The sequence below is a fragment of the Myotis yumanensis genome, unplaced genomic scaffold (assembly GCF_028538775.1).
Source record: "Myotis yumanensis isolate MYYU_CA2020_CCGP unplaced genomic scaffold, mMyoYum1.0.hap1 SCAF_2, whole genome shotgun sequence".
In the NCBI taxonomy this organism is placed as follows: Eukaryota; Metazoa; Chordata; class Mammalia; order Chiroptera; family Vespertilionidae; genus Myotis; species Myotis yumanensis.
The window spans coordinates 63,552,165-63,569,319 of NW_027223753.1; the positions used below are offsets into that span (position 1 = coordinate 63,552,165).

Genomic DNA, 17,155 nt, shown 5'->3' on the forward strand with positions numbered 1-17,155 from the left:
TATATATATATTTTAAAGTGATTGTTGCTGTGGCTGGTGACTCGGTTAGAGCGTTGTCCCATACACCAAGAGAGAGTGGGTTCAATTCCAGGTCACATACCTAGGCTGTAGGTTTGGTCCCAGGTTGAGGGTGCATACAGGAAGCAACTGATCAATGTTTCTTTCACACATAGATGTCTCTTTCTCTCTCTCGCTCTCTCTCCTCCTCCCTCTCTTCCTTCCTTTCTAAAATCAATAAACATATCCTCGGGCAAGGATTTTCTTTTTAAGTGGTTATTACCTCTGAGAAGTGGGATTGGTGTAGATGGCAGGGAAGAACATGTTTATTTTTTATTTTCTATCTGCCTGAATTATTTAAAAATTTTATTCAGGTACATGCACTAAAATTCAATTGCTTTTAATCCTAAAAAACATTAGGGCTGGCAGCTGATGTGTAACACTGTAGGAAGATCTCAGGAGATTATAAAAAGCAGTTATAAGAACTCAACAATGATTTGAACTAAAAAGCGACTTAAAAAAAGGCATAAACTTATTGGGTATTACTGAATACCGCAAGAATCGATTAAAGAGGTTTTATAGTTATAACTCGGTGATTTGGACAATGTTTAGTATTTTCTATTTAAAATGGCAAAGATTAACTTTAAAACTATTCTTATCCAAAGTAATATAACAAATAAATGTGGCCCTTAAAGTATATCGGATTCTGGACAATTCAACTTTGTACAAAAAAAAAGAAGTTATTATGTATATTTATGAATAACATATGATGGTCCAATACTTTAACACATTTGTTTAAAAATAATGGCATTAAAATAAGTAATCCTTAAAATTATTATGGTAATAGTATGACACCAAGGTTATAATATTTTAATGAAAGTTTTACATTTCTGGAACAACTTATTGCATACACTGTACATGATATAGCAAACAAGAGGAAGAAGACTGAAACAGCCTTCCTACAAATTATTTAAAGTACATTTCTTTTGACTATTTACTCAGAACATATTCCTGTCACATATTCTTTTGGTATTCTTCTAGATTGTTATACAAAAGCTTAAAAACTTAAAATTTCACATAAAAATAGTTATTTATCTGGGTATTTAAAAAAACAATTAAGTATTCAAATTAAATAAAAAGGTGCTCTATTTACCAATGTGTATTGCAAAGAAATAGTTAAATAAAATATTTAGAAAAACATCAAGAAGTCAGGTTTCCTAATGGCTGCTACATGTTTAAGTTGGTAATTCAAATTTTATTTATAATTTTAAAATTATACATTCCGTAGGTATAAAAGTTTTAAAAAATACATTCCAATTTAATAAAACAAAAGGCTTTTAAATGTACATTTTCAAACACTGCTGTGATCGCTATAATGACTACCCTGTAGATAAACTTAAATAAGTTAATTTTTAAAAATCAGTAACATGTAGTATATGGGCAAGATTTTTTAGAAACAAATGAGGGTAATTATAAAGTCAATGTTATAAATGTACTATTACAAATAAATATGATTTATGCATAATTAATTTTTTAAAGCAGAACTTAAATATGCATAGAGTAGGTGAACATTTTTATAATCTAAGTCACCAGTGCAGAAATCTGGGCACTTAATCCTTTCAGTTAGAGGATTTCAATTTAAAAGATGACTTCTCACTGGGGATACTGTGACTTTCTGTGAACCAAATATAGTCTATTTCTACTCAGCTGCATCTAGTACTTTGGTTCATGTGTTTCTATGCAATTCCTCCTTTGACTTAAATGTTCTTTCCCTGAAAACAACATTCTTAAGCTAATGATTTTGGCCTCATGACATTTATTTTAAAGATACATGTGATTCTGCAACCAATCCTCCCCCCCCCCCATTAATACCTACACATATATGCACTTATAAATATATACATATGTTCAGGATTATAAAAATATTTAATTTCCATAAGCTTAAATAATTACTGTTAATACAGAATACATTAATATTTGTATACTTTTACTTTCATTTACAAAAAGGTTCTTATATAGCAGCATTTGCATTGCAAATGAAATGTGATCAAGTGGTGTTGCAGTGTACATGGACTCATACTGCAAATCCAACTGAGCAGCTGCAATATTCCTCTAAAAGGAACATCTGTTTCAGCTACAGAAGAGCAGTTCCTATGAAGTACAAAAATCGTGAGGGGCTAATAACCTGTGAATGCTGTAAGTGCATTTAACGTTATCTCCAAAGAATTGGCAAGATTTATTAAAATATACCCAAGAAGTCCAAGTTATCTTTACCCCAAGTAAAATTTCCTAATAAGATAAGTAAAAATTATATTAGCGAATATGTGTTTTTAATTGAATCACATTAACTTATTAGAAATTAACTGAAGGCTTCAAGAATTAAAAAAAAATAAAATAAAAACTTCCCTTGTGAGAAAGATTTGAAACTTTAAACATTATGAAAAAACAAAAATTCTCAAACACTCATACTAAGCTTGTTTTTGTTGAGCTCACGCTCCAGATTTCCAATCAATGTATCAATACTTTCCTGTAGATCTTTGAGATTGACTTTGCGATCCACTGTAGACTCAATTGTCTGCATGGTCAAATACGTCTGAAATGTGCACTCTTCGGACAAGGGAATTGGCTGTTTAATCATTATATCGGGTCCATACATTTTGCTGCAATTTTCTCCATCTTCTGAAGGGACATCATCATAATCCACATCATTTAAATTTTCTTTTGTATTTAAAAAGTAGTTTTCTCCACAGCTGCTCCAGTCTCCTGCATAACGATTGCTAAGTGGACTGTCTAACCTGGTTTGCCGTGGCCTAAGTACTCTTGATGAATCGGTACCACTCAAATTTAACATCTGAGGTCGTTCCTTCTTCTTCCTCAAATAATTCAGAGAAGACTTCTGTTCTGGTGATTCTTTGACAGTTAAACGCTGCACTAGAAACAAATAATAAATGTGCTTTGGTGATAGTAATCCAGCTGGCCTTTAAAAAACAGAGCTAAGGATAAGCCACTTAGTAACTACAAACATGCATTAAAACAAAAACATGCACACTATCAAAGAAAGCATTCCATAATTATTTTTTCTATCACCAGACATAATCAAGATTAGGGACAGCGCTAGTAGAATGTACAGTGGAGCTAGTTCATGCCATATCATAACATCCCCAAACAAATCAATTTCCAATGTTGATTAACTTCTGTTAATTATTATCTAGCCATAATTCAAACAGTAGCTAAGCTGGTAGCTTCTTCTAATTAAAAGCTACAGCAAAAAGCAGGCAAGGCATGTTGATGTACAAACAAAACAAAACAAAAAGTTCCTTCGTCTGCAAATGTCTAAATAAGGCAAGGCATCTAAAGTGCTCACTCTGAAAGTTCTGACCTTTGTTTCTTTGCAATTCTATTAGCAGCAGTGTCATAATTTACGTTACCAAGCAGCCCCAATTTCACTTTGATAAAATGCACGAATACTAGACTTGACTACGTGTTACCTGAGTTTGATTATACGGCATTAGCTACTAAGAGTCTTCATTTATGGCCTGAAAATAGTACAGATATTTTATTTTCCCATTCTGGTTAGGCATCTAACAATCTCAAGTAACATTCCTCACAGTAAGATTAAATTCTCCTAAGGGTATGCATTCTGCTTGCTGTACAGATTACCACAGAGACACACATTATTCCATAACAAACCATTTAGTCTTTTGTATATATTGAACAGAACATTTGTCTGGGGCTCTTCTGTATGTAAAACAAACTTAATTTAAATATTGAAGCATAGCTGTTAAAACCTGTCCATACCTCTCTTTCGGCTTGTTTATTCTCGGTTAATAACTACCTCTCTATCTATATTTCCCTTCTCTAAGGTAAAGGGAACATATCATCATCAACAATGCAGCAACTTTCACTCTCCAAAGTGTGAAGTTGCTGCATTCCTATGGTACAAAATGCTTGCTTCCTGTTGTATGAAATAAAATAATTGAAAAACAATACAAACAGGCATATGGTTCTAGTTTTCCAGAATTACAGTGATATTACAGTATTTTTCAGAAGTCACATAATATTCTTACTTGGATTTTATTAAAATACTTGGTTACTGTGTATAGATACGTTCTTTAACATTTCTGTTTATCTGCATTTTTATTATGGTTATTATATATCATTATGAATAGCTAAAAGCTCTTTACCTAAAATTTTCCATGAAACTAAAGGTCTGGTATTAAAATTGATCTTTGATAACAGTATTAATAAAGAATGTCCCATGCCATTAACTGATGTAATGGCAGAATGGACATCTGAATTTTTCCACTGTTTAATTATTCATATTGCTTTTTCTTCTCTAGCTTCTTATCTCCACTAAGTCTCCTTGCTTATCTCTCATTTTCTGTGCTATTCCTGTTCTTACTGCTTAAGTGCCATGCCTGTTGTTTTCGTCAGCCTATTACAGTATTCTGCTTATCTTGAGGTCACCTGGTTTGTGATCCAAACCAAAGTAAAACATTTTTGACTCTGTGGCTGAGCTTGTGTTACTTTTCTGACATTCACCTGCAAACCCTATATTTATTTTACTAATCAAGTCCTTATTCAAACATTATTTTTGTATATTTTCTTGGGAAATATTTAAGAAACTGATTATAATAATAGTCATATCTTTTAGACTAAAAATTCAATTTCTGAAAAATCAACCTCACTAGGTTCTTAAATTACTGATGGTGGAATGGTTTCCTATTAATTATGCAGAGAAAATGGCTAATTGTATTTATTTTTTTTATTTCAGAGAGAGGAAGGGAGAGGGAGAGATAGAAACATCAATGATGAGAGAGAATCACTGATCAGCTGCCTCCCTCATACCCCCTACTGGGGATCAAGCAGGAAACTAGGCCATGTGCCCTGACCCGGAATTGAGCTGGGACCTCCTGATTCATAGGTTGATGCTCAACCACCGAGTCACACTGACTGGGCAAAAATGGCTAATTTTAACCACCCCAAAAAAGTTCTAGTTTTCCCAGCACTGCTGACTACCCACTTCAACAGAATAAAAATTATTTATTTTTGTCTTTTAGTATATTTTTATTGATTTTAGAGAGGAAGGGAGGAGGGAGAGATAGAAACATCAATGATTAGAGAGAATCACTGATCGGCTGCATCCTGCAGGCCCCACACTTAGGATGGAGCCCGCAATCCAGGCATATGCCCTGACTGGGAATCAAACCATGACCTTCTGGTTCATAGGTTGATGCTCAACCACTGAGCAACGCTGGCTGGGCAACAGAATAAAATTTGGGGCAACAGAATAAAATTTAAAATGCAGTCTATATGGTGCTGGAAACGTTTCACAATGTAATGATAAGTACTATGAAACTTTTCTTATCCTATTTTCTACCAATAGGTTTATATCTTTAATCACCACTTTATTAGCCTTTTATCTACAGTGCAATTGCCTAATTTAACAAAATACATTGTCTAATTAGTGCCAAGCACTGTGTTAGGACTTGGGAATACAAGTCCCTGACCTCATGAAGCTTTGTCTAGTGAGAAAAATTAAACAAAAAGGATTAGGGAAAAATCAATAGCTTTTCCAAAAAAACCTGTCCCAAATCTACTCATCATAGAATATGCGATATAGCAAATAGCTGGTCTAGAGTTACACTCTGTCTAAAGCTATTTCCCCACCTGTAAAGTGAAAGAGTGGCCTATCAATAATTTTCAATATTCTTCTTAAAACAGCAAATGTATTTTTTAAAAGCAACATTTTTAAAAATCTACTATATTAAAGAAAAGAGGTAAAGAAGACTGTTTTGGTCAAAAAGGGAAGTGTGTTTCCATTCTGTTCCCCAACATGTTACCAATCTGTCCGTGAAGCTGCTGCTTCCAAAGAATTGTGGAGCTTTGGCAGAAGGAAAGCTGAAAACCACTGGCGGGATGATCTAACCTTCCAATGCCCATCGGCCAGGGTTCTAATGGATCACTCTGAAGACAAGTTTATCAAATGGAAAGCTCAGAGGAAATTATAATCTTGCCCAAAATGGAAAAAACAAACAAGCCCACAAAACAAAAAGTTAAGAAAGCAAAAAGGAAGGGTGGAACCAACTCTTCTTACCTCTGGAGTAGGGGAGATTCCAAAAAGACAAATAAAATATGCATAGCAAGGAGAGCGCAACCCTTCTATTGAAGGTATGATGGGCATTCACCAAGTTCACATGCTGTGACCCAGTCTCTATGTCACCATCAATTTTCTCAGGCTCAGCAACTGTCTTACATCTACTTGACTTCTCCTTTTTCTTGAATCCAAAAGTAATGATTTAGAGGGCAAAGCTAACTGCTGTTTCCTCTCATCTTTCTACCCTGTTCTGTCCTTTGTCTAAGATGGTATAACTAAAGAAAAATAAAAGATTATAGAAAAGGGAGCAGTTATTGCTAAATCCAACAACACAAATCTCTGCAATAAGGTATTAATACACTAGGAGTCAGTTGTTTAAGGATAGCATTGAAATACAGTGAATCTGAAAACTACACCTGTTTTTTTTTTCTATAACGGAGGATATAATTTAATTTTTACTTCTACACCCAGAACTAAGTTAGCTATTACAAAATAATGAAATGACATTAACCTCTGGTACAGAATTAATGATAAAGGACTCAGGTACTGATAGTAATTTAATGATATCTCCAAGCAAGCAAGTTTACATGTGCGATTAGAATGATAAGACAGCCTGACCTGCTTGGCTCAGTAGTTAAGCATCAACCTATGAACCTGGAGGTTACTATTCGATTCCTGGTCAGGGCATATGCCCAGGTTGTGGGCTTGATCCCTAGTGTAGGGTGTGTAGAAAGCAGCCGATCAATGATTCTTTCTAATCATTGATGTTTCTACATCTCTACCCCTCTTCCTTCCTCTCTGAAATCAATAAAAAAATATATATTTTTAAAAAGAATAAGATAGCTCTTATCCAAATTCCTGATGTTTATTATAATTAAAGCAGTTTTAGGAAAAGCTAAGAAACCCACATTTAAAACTTTAACCTGAATGATTCCTTATTTTAGGCACCAAATGTAGTATTCAGACCAATTGTACAGAAAATCTTGACTCAGAATTTTAAAATAACAACACATACTAATTCAGTTAAAATGTCAATTAGAAATTATTTTTAGGTCTGTGTTTAAAAGAAAGCAAAAGTTTTAACTTTCCAAGTTTAAGAGCTGAAAATTTTAGCTTAAATTTTAATTCACTTTTAAAAATTAGATGCAATTTAAAAGACTGAATCAGCATTCCTTTGTACTTTAATCTCTTCTTCTCATCTATATACAGTAGGTCCTGGGGTTATGTGGGAGATCCGGAAATCCATTCCTATGGCACTACGTAATGCGATTTTCGCTGTAAGTAGGAACCCACCTACATAAGCACCTATGTCACTCACATGGAGCACATACACAGCAGTAATGAAGTGAAACAGTAAAAAAAAAAAAATTAAAAGAAAGATAAAATAAATAATAAAAAACATAAAACACATATGTAGATACGTTGAAAAGACGGAACTTTTTTTAAATAAATAAATGGGAGATGGCGACGTGACCACAAAACAATGTATGAGTCCGACATAACCCGAGGACTGTCTGTATATAAAAGTCCAGCAACCATTAAGGCGGAACGATCAGAACAACCCTTCGCTATGATGCACACTGACCACCAGGGGCAGACGCTCAACACAGGAGCTGCCCCCTGGTGGTCAGTGTGCTCCCACAGTGGGAGTGCCGCTCAGCTGACCAGGATGAGCAGCTGCTCCCGCAGCGGGCTGATCCCCACAGGCCACACCCCACCAGTGCACAAATTTGTGCACCGGGGCTCTAGTTTGTCTATAAGAGAGTAACAGTGCACATTTACTGAGAGCTAACTTTATGCTAAACACTCTCTTCATTGCCTTAGATGCTTTATCTCAATCTTCACAACCCTGAGGTAGACACTATTTACAGAGAAGCAAACAGGTCTCAGGAAAATAAAGTATTTGCCTCAGCCCACACTGTGAGTGAGTGCCACAATCCAAATCTGGATCCAAGCCTGACTCCAGGGCCAAACACTTTCACCACTGTGCCTTCCACTAGGCATCTAATTACTGTGCAGTGTTGGGAAGTGAAGCAAGGGTTACTTCAGGATAAGAAAATTTTGGAACTTAAATACAGGATTCTTTATGGAACATCTAATTAAATACATATTCCTTTTAGCTCTGCAACTACACAAGAGATACATGAGGACAATAACTGTCAGCATTTTGTTATTGACTGCTTCAAGAGATGGATAAGAAAGCTAAAAAGATCAGAGATAATTGTCAATTCAAGCCTGGATAATTTGAAGAATGACCATAAATGCAGTGAAGATGTCAAGAAGAAGAATTGATTTAAGGAGAAAAATAAATTCTCCTTCATACCAGTTGAACTAAAAATGAGAAAAGAAATTAATATTTACTTGAGTAGCTATTATGTGCCAAGAACTGGGCTGAGCACTTACATACATAATTTTTAACTTAATCCTCCTATAAATCCTATAAACATACTAAATCCATATGACAAACAGTGATGCTGAGACTCTAAGATATTAAGGAACTTGCCCAAAGGTCAGACAGCTAATAAGTGACACAGCCAGATTCAAATCCAGATTGAACCAAATCCAAAATGTGTACATTGATCTATATGTCTATCATTATCAGCAAGAGCAGACATATTAAATTGAGAAATCTAAAGGGCAGGTATCAATTCATAAATATTTCCAAAAGCAAAATCTAAAAAAGGTGTTCTTTAATCACATAGGAGTATATTTAATCATCAACGAATTAAAATATCCTATTATTAAAAGAGAAAAATATTTCCATAGACTCATTTACCTGGCCAGAGCTGAAGTAAGTAATGAAGAACTTCAATGTGTTTTTTAAAGTCCAAAGCACTTGCAAGTTCTTCTGAATCGGTAAAGACTCTGTTGTTGTGGTTGGAAGTCTCTTGCCTCTGACTTAATAATACTGGTCCGAAGCACACAGCCAAGTTCTGGCAGGTCATCTTATTCACTTCATGGTAAGAAGCCACCAATTTCAAATGATCCAACAACATCTTTAGGGTTGCCTAAATGAAATCAAATTACATTTCACCTAATATAGTTACACAAGGGGAAATTCAAGAGCACACTGTATAGCAGAAAATATAGACAGGCATCCTGTTACTCTTAAAAGGTTATTTCATGAACAAGCAAGACAAACACTCATAGACACAGACAACAAAATGGTGGATAGCAGAGGGAAAAGAGAGTAGGGGAAGGTAGTAATGGGTAAAGGGGGTCAAATATACTGTGACAGAAGAATATTGGACGGTGGGTGCTGAACATACAATGCAATATGCATACATTAGTAATGTATTATAGGACTGTACACTTGAAATCTATGTATTTTTATTAACCAATGTCACCCCAATAAATTTAATTTAAAAAATAGAACCCCCCAAAAAATAAAAATAAATAAAAGGTTATTTCAAAGACTTGCTTATAAGTTGGATGTTTGGAACTTGAAACATTTTATTATAGAAATGTTATACAAAATCCTTAGGTTCCAATAACATAATTGGATCCATTAAGTGGTTAAAATATATACTCTTTATAAAATGTTCATGAATGAATTCCAAATTTCAGCTGGAATCCCTGGGTAAATATATCAGCAGCATTTTCCTCTCTTCCCTCCTCTAAAATGACAATAGCAAAAAGGCTATGATGGAAATGGGATTAGAGTAGGAGTGTTCATTTTTAAGTACAGATAAATCCTGCAGTCAAAAGTAGGGTACTATCTAGGAAGCTGAGCATTTCGGAATGTGGCCAGGTTCTTCTGTGATCTAGATTAGGAAAATGACCAATGTGCTTCTTAACTAATCAATATTTTAAGTGACAAACCATGGAAAAGGGAAGAGTGGTATAGTTAGAAATCAAAGCAAATTTATTGAAAAAAACGTTTTTAATCTTTGAAGAAAATAATCTCATAAAGGCAATTTGCTCAAGAAATGGAATGGTTATTTAGGTTTAGGCAATAATGAAAAGGAATTATGTTTTTTTGAAGTAGTGGCATATAATCAATCACTTAACAAATAAAATGAGTGTGTGATGTCTTCTTCATAATTGTACTGAAGAAATAAATTCCAACTAACACTGTAATTTAAAAAATAACAGAAAAAAAGAGAAAACAAAGTTATATACTATTTCTGGAGCTCTAAGTTACAGAAGGTCATTAGTAACCTTACAAGAACAAGTCTACACAGAGGGGGGAGGAAGCCAGATTACAATGTGTTGAGTAATAAATGAGTGCTAAAGAAACGATGACAGCTGAAAGAAACAGGCTAGAAAGGGTCAGTGGGGGAAAAAGGGGACATCTGCAATACTTTCAAAAATAAAGATAAAATAAAAAAAGAAGCCATTAGTAAAGGAAGAGCTAAAACTCATGAGTGCCACAAACGTCAAAATATCTAAAAAATTATTTGCAGCTCTGGAGCTAAGTATATAATTCATTACCTGGCTTTCAGGGAAAATGTACACTAGTTATGCTTACCTTCTCAACATCAGGCAGGCAATCCAACAGGTCCACAGTGTACTTAGAGTCACTTGGATCATTCTCACAACTGTTTGATGACATTTTCAGGGGATTTTTAGCCATTGCATCTAGCACAGCCTCATAAAGCTGCTTTGTTATCAGCGGAGAAGGAAGTTCTCTTAAATAATCCTTAAGAACACCTTCAGAAAACAAACCAGAGACAAGTAGCAATTGGTCTTCAAAGTGAAATAAAAACTGTGGTGATTTTTTTTAATTCAAGTATTATACAGCCAACTTTTAATATTCTGAAAATAATAAAAGCAATAATTTTTAAGAGTATTATAACAAAACAGTAGCTTTTATAGTCTTATTAATTGCTTCATTAACTGACATTTTGTTTGAAAGCATGCTAAAAATGCACATATAATTTCCAATTATCATACATATTAGGTTTGTTGCTCATAAAATAAGTCGTTTGATACATATACCCTATTGATTCTGCCCCTCATAAAAAGCTACTCTAAGTGCATGTAAAAAAAAGCAAGACATTAATATTAATCCTAAATTATTCCAATTATATGAATTTTGAATTTCTAGACTTTCAATTGATAGTGAAAGAGTACCAATGACCCAAAGCCCTTGCAAATAACTGAACTATACAGGACATATGTCTTAAACATAAGTACTGGAGAGTTGGATTAACCCTAACGCTACACTGTGGGAGAAGAAAACCATTCCTAAAACTGAACAAATGAAGCCAAAAGCCAAGACCAGAAAGCATCAGACTTGTCACAATAATAGGAAAGACGTCGATTTCAAAGGCATCACAATTGGTTATGAACTAAGAGATATCACCTGAAGAAGAGGAAACAGGAAAGGGTAATGAATGGTTGTTACATACCAGCAAGCGAGGTAAGATACTCACTAAAGACTGGAATGTGATCACAAGGGAAAATAGGAAACATTGCTGACACCAAAAACCCAAATATAATAGACGATATTGATTCAGAACATTCTCTGAGCTTAGAATCTATTTTGAAAGCTGAGTTGGAACTTCAACATGGTCATATAGAAAGCTTCCCATCTGATACTCTTTTAAATTTTGATAGTAATATGTTTCATTAGTTTCTTATGCATCCCTCCAGTGTTTACAAAAATATAAACAATATATTAACCATATGTGTTTATGAAAGTATAAGATGTATTACTATACTCCTCTTTATTAAGTCAAATATAGGATATATAGCCTGTTCTGTTATTTGCTTTTTTATTTACCATCATATGCTTGAAATCTTTTCAGTACACAGATAGCTTCCTCAAACACTGAGAACAGTGTTTCTCAGACTTGGCTGCACACTGAAATGGGTGATATGAGTGATATGAGTGATATGGGTGACACGAGATTAGAGGAGAGTGAGAAAACATTATTCCAATAAATCATGGATGTCCCATTATCAATTGTTACAGATGGATACTTGGGTTGTTTCTAATCTTTTGTTATTCTAAAACATGCTACAATGAATAACCTTGCACATCAATACTTTGTATATGTAGGATAAATTCCCAAAACAGGACTGCCAAGTAAAATACGCATTTGTAATTTTGAGGAGAAAGAAGGAATAAGGCCGCTTCCTAGGTTCGGGGTTTTGGCATCTAGGTGAATAGTAGCGCCATTACTTGAAACAGGGGGAAAAGGAGGAAAACCATGTTTTAAGGGGTAGAAAAGAGTTTTATTTTGAACATATTAAGCTTAAGGTATCTATGAAACATTGAAAGCTGCTGGATATAAAAATCTGAGCCCAGCCAGAGTGGCTCAGTTGTTGAGCGTCGATGCATGTACCAGGAGGTCACTGTTCTATTCTGGTCAGGGCACAAACCCCAGTGTGGGGCATGCAGGAGGCAGTTGATCAATGATTCTCTCTCATTATTGATGTTTCTATCTGTCTCTCCCTCTCTCCCTTCCTCTCTAAAATTTTTTTTAATCTGAGGCTCAGGAAAGAGATGGCTGGAGACACGGATCTGAGAATGATCAACTAAAGATGATAAGTGGAAGCTTGAGAATGGCAGACTATCTAGGGAGGCATGCGGAGTGATATGAGAAGGCCTAGTGATAAGAGGAGGCCCTGAAGAAGGCTCTTAATGGGTTGTCAGAAAGAGGCTCTCCCAAAGGTGACTAAGGAATAACGGCTAAAGAAGTATGAGTGGTAAGAAGAGTTGGAGAGGGGGTGAGGGGGCAAATATGCTGCCGAGGAAGTCAAGCAGAGACTTTCTTTTTCAAGAAAGTCTACAGTATCCATTGACACCCAACAATCGTTAGGTTAGACAAGAACTTTTAAATACTATGGAGAACAGTGTTTCTCAAACTTGGCTGCACAATGAAATAAATCTGAGAAACTTTAAAACAATGGACTCCAGAGCCTCCTGTCAGTCCTACTAAATCAGAATCCCCAAGGGTCAGGGCTCATGTCCCCGTATTTTTCACAAATTCCTGTTGTGGTTCTAAGGCAGCAGAGTTTTATAAATAGGGATATGAAACGATGAGATAATTTAAGACACAAGCCAAACCAGGTACACCCAAGAAGTAAATCAGCAACCTTGGTAAGCACAGTTTCAGGAGACTAAAGGACAGAAGTCAAGCCGCAGTTGGTTAGGAAGTAGATGGATGTTAAGGAAATGGAGAAAGAGAGGGAAAGATGGGCAACCTGCTCCAGAAATCTGTCTTTGAGAGAAGGTGAGGACCACAGACGCGCAGAAAGAGTAGGGGTGAAGTAGGATCAAAGTAGGAATTATTTTAAAGACGGGAGAGACTTCAACATTTAAATGCTAATGTAAAGACGATGTTAAAATGGTTTTTAAGGTTTAAGAGAGAGAAATATAATCAATTGAGCAAAGCCCCAAAAAGAAAGGAAGAAGAGACTCCTGAGGACACGTGAGAGAATTAAAATTAGTCCAAAATGTGAGGAAGATCATTTCTATCCTGTTACAGAAAGGATAGCAGGAAAGTGAAAAGGGATGTATGCCGCCTAAGAAGGCAGGTGGCAGGCTGAGCCACAAGAAGTAGAGGAAGTTCCCATCTGATGGCTTCTATTTTCTCTGGGAAGTTAGGGGTAAGGCCATCACTAAGAGTGACATGGGTGACACGAGAGAGAAGACATTAAATAGATACCCTGGAGAATGGGGGAGAGGGAGGGAGCAAGGGAAGGAGTGGAGGAAAGGAGGGAGAGAAATAGAATAAGAAAACATAATTATTAGCTATTTTACTTTCATTTTAGCTTCTTTTGTCTATTGTGTTCACTTCCATCCTTCCTCTACTCCCCCAGCTCCCAACACTAGAATGTAGCCTCCATGAGAACAAAAATCTTCTGTCATTTGACCCCTGCGTTCCCAGCACATTAAACACTCTCTGGTGCATGATCAACTCTCAATTAACCAAACCAATGGCCTCAGTTTCTTTCTTAAGAAACAAGAAAAAGAGGAGCATATTACACTCAAAGTAAGCAGAAGAAAGAAAAATATAAAGATCAGAGTAGGAACTAATGAAATAGATAACAGAAACCAATAACGAAAATCAACAAAACCAAAGGTTGGTTCTTTGAAAAGATAGGCAAAAAAGACAAACCTTCAACTACTGTGACCAAGAAAAAAAGAGAGAAGACTCAACTAAAATCAGGAATGAAAAGGGGGAACATCATTACCAACCTCACAGAAACAAAAAGAATTTGAAGTTAATACTATAAACAGCTGTATACCAATAAATTAGATAACTCAGATGAAAATAGAACTCATTGAGAGATATAAACTAGAAAGTTATTTAAGAAATAGAAAATCTGAATAGACTTATAACAAGAGATTGAATAATTTTAAAACTTCCCACAAAATAAAGCAAACCAAGATAGTTTTACTGATGAATACTACCAAATATTGAAAGAAGAATTAATACCAATTCTTCACAAATTCTTCCCAAAAATAGAAGAGAGTACACTTCCCAACTCACTCTACAAGGCTACTATGACCCTGATACCAATACCAGACAAAGACAGCACAAAAAAACTACAGACCAAAATTTAGGAATATAGACACAAAACTCAACAAAATACTAACACATAAAATCCAGCAAGGTATTTTAAAAAAATAAAAAAGATACATCATGACCAAATGGGATTATCTCAGGAATACAAGGTTGGTTTAACATCTGAAAACCAATTAATGTAAGATACCAGCCGAAACCGGTTTGGCTCAGTGGATAGAGCGTCGGCCTGTGGACTGGAAGGTCCCAGGTTCAATTCCGGTCAAGGGCATGTACCTGGGTTTCGGGCACATCCCCAGTAGGAGATGTGCAGGAGGCGGCTGATCGATGTTTCTCTCTCATCGATGTTTCTGACTCTCTATCTCTCTCCCTTCCTCTCTGTAAAAAAATCAATAAAAAATATATTTTAAAAAAAAATGTAAGATACCATAGCAATAAAATAAAGGACAAAAAAAAAAAAAAACATGGTCATTTCAATAGATTCAGAAAGGTCACTGAACAAAATCCAACATCCTTTCATGATAAACTTGGGCTAAAAATTAGCATTTCAATTCTCTTTCCTGCAGATATAGTCTTTCCAAAATGTGTACATAAAATAAAATCTATTACCTGTTATTACATTTATATCTGGGTACTGGTTTTCACACAGAACAACAGCTTTGCTATCTCTCTCAAAAGCCTCCCGAAGTTCTTTCTTGACTGCTGCCGAACCACATAATCGGTACAGGCCTACTACCTAGAAATAAAATTATGGCCATATTGTGGTAAGTTTGATAAAAAGAAATTGTAATTATACAGTATGTATAAATCCCATGAGCTTGGCCATCAAATATGTTCTGATGGCATGTAATTAAAAATACCTCAAGCACAGCTTTTGAATTTCACCATAGACCATGTTAACTCATTTAATAAGAACAATCTACTCTTTCATTGAAATTCAAACAATATATTATGATTTCTGCAGTGCTGGATACAACCCATTCCCTTTCAGTTTTATATGCTCAACCAATATCTCCATGACATCCTTTTGGCTCTGGACTGAAATAACACAGCACAGTGGTTAAACAGGGTCTTGGATTCATAAAGCCTCACTCTACCCCTCCTTCCTTGATGAATTTGGGCAAGTGATTTAATCCCTTTAAAACTCAGTTGATTTACCCACTTAAAAGTATAGAGTTGAGCCTTAAGGCCAGAACCGCCATCTTCCAGTAATTTGCCAAAATGACTAACACAGAGGGAAAGAGGAGAGGCACCTGCTATATGTTCTCTAGGCCTTTTAGAAAACAGGGAGTTGTTCCTTTGGCAAGAAAGGTGATATTGTGGACATAAAGGGAATGGGCACTGTTCAAGACGGAGTGCCCCAACAATGTTACCTTGGCAAAATTGGAAGGGTCTACTCTGCGATGTCACCCAGCATGCAGTGGGCACTGGCTGTAAACAAGCAAGTCAAGGGAAAGATTCTTGCCAAGAGGATTAATGCTCATTTTGAGCATATTAAGCACTCTGAGAACTGAGATCACTTCCTGAAACGTGTGAAGGAAAATGATCAGAAAAAGAAGGAAGCCAAAGAGAAAGGTACCGGGGTTCAACTGAAGCATTAGCCTACTCCACCCAGAGAAGCACACTTTGTGAGAACCAATAGAAAGGAGACTGAGCTGCTGGAACCCATTCCCTATAAATTCATGGCATGATAAGTGTAAAAAAAAGACCTCTGTACTGATAAAAATGTTTCTCTTAAAAAAAAAAAAAAAGTATATAGTTGAAGTAAGGTTCCAACATAGTATTTGTATAAAATTATCTTTTCAGAAAAAAAAAAAAAGAGTCTCAGGAAGAAATAAAAGCAAACCTAGGATTTGTTTAAATTAATTGATTATAGAGTGATGGAGGAAATGCAATTAAAATAATATATTAAAGGTAAAATAAAACCTCCAGTTCAAAATGTAAATAAGATGCACAGAAACCTCCCATCCTCCCCTCGACTTACATTAAAAGGGTCTGTTTTTTAAACACTGTTAGCTCAGACAGGTTCTAAAATATTATGGCTGAAGAAGTTCACTATAAATTCACTGAGAAAAAATGAACATGGTATCTGTAAAGAAAAAGCATGCCTGATTAAGCAATCAAAGCTTTTTAAAAGAATAAATCTTCAAGAACATGAAGGGAAAATAAGTGGTTGGCACCTAGACTTCCACATCAAGGACTACTTAGCAAGTTCAATCACCTTGAAGAAATTATGGATAAAGAAATTACTTCAAGACAGAAATAAAGTAAAAACAGACAATGGAGACCCCCAAGAATTTGAACTAGAAATCATTTTAAAATGTTATAGTCAATATATTTAATGATTTATTAAATATAATCAATTTAAATAAATATTTTTTAAAATAATAAAAATTAAAAATGTTATAAATAATCTAGAGGAAGGAGTACACAAATGAAATTTCTAGGTTTACTTATGACACTAACCTCTTGTGAGTAATTAAATAACTGATAGAATACACTACAGAAGGTGGGTCTCAATATAGGAAAGTATCAATAATGGATACAGAGAAATGTTATCCAAAATATTTGAGGTGACAAG

The 17,155-nt window shown here is 35.1% G+C and overlaps 1 protein-coding gene across 4 annotated transcripts in view; it reads right to left on the bottom strand.

The window, feature by feature from the left end:
* Window positions 1-846: 846 nt before the first annotated feature.
* The window catches only part of SYDE2 (synapse defective Rho GTPase homolog 2), a 39,718-nt gene continuing 23,409 nt past the window's right edge, over window positions 847-17,155 (bottom strand). Inside the window, exons 4-8 of one of the 4 annotated variants that reach the window (XM_070405496.1) lie at window positions 15,184-15,310; window positions 10,566-10,747; window positions 8,871-9,102; window positions 3,486-3,533; window positions 2,854-2,928 (exon numbers count right to left, since the gene is read on the bottom strand). In XM_070405496.1, the coding sequence (XP_070261597.1) occupies window positions 3,523-3,533; window positions 8,871-9,102; window positions 10,566-10,747; window positions 15,184-15,310 (552 nt within the window). In that variant the 3' untranslated portion in view covers window positions 2,854-2,928; window positions 3,486-3,522. Of the gene's footprint in view, window positions 2,929-3,485; window positions 3,534-8,870; window positions 9,103-10,565; window positions 10,748-15,183; window positions 15,311-17,155 lie in introns of all 4 variants that reach the window. The other 3 variants (XM_070405497.1, XM_070405494.1, XM_070405495.1) reach the window with 3 other exon arrangements.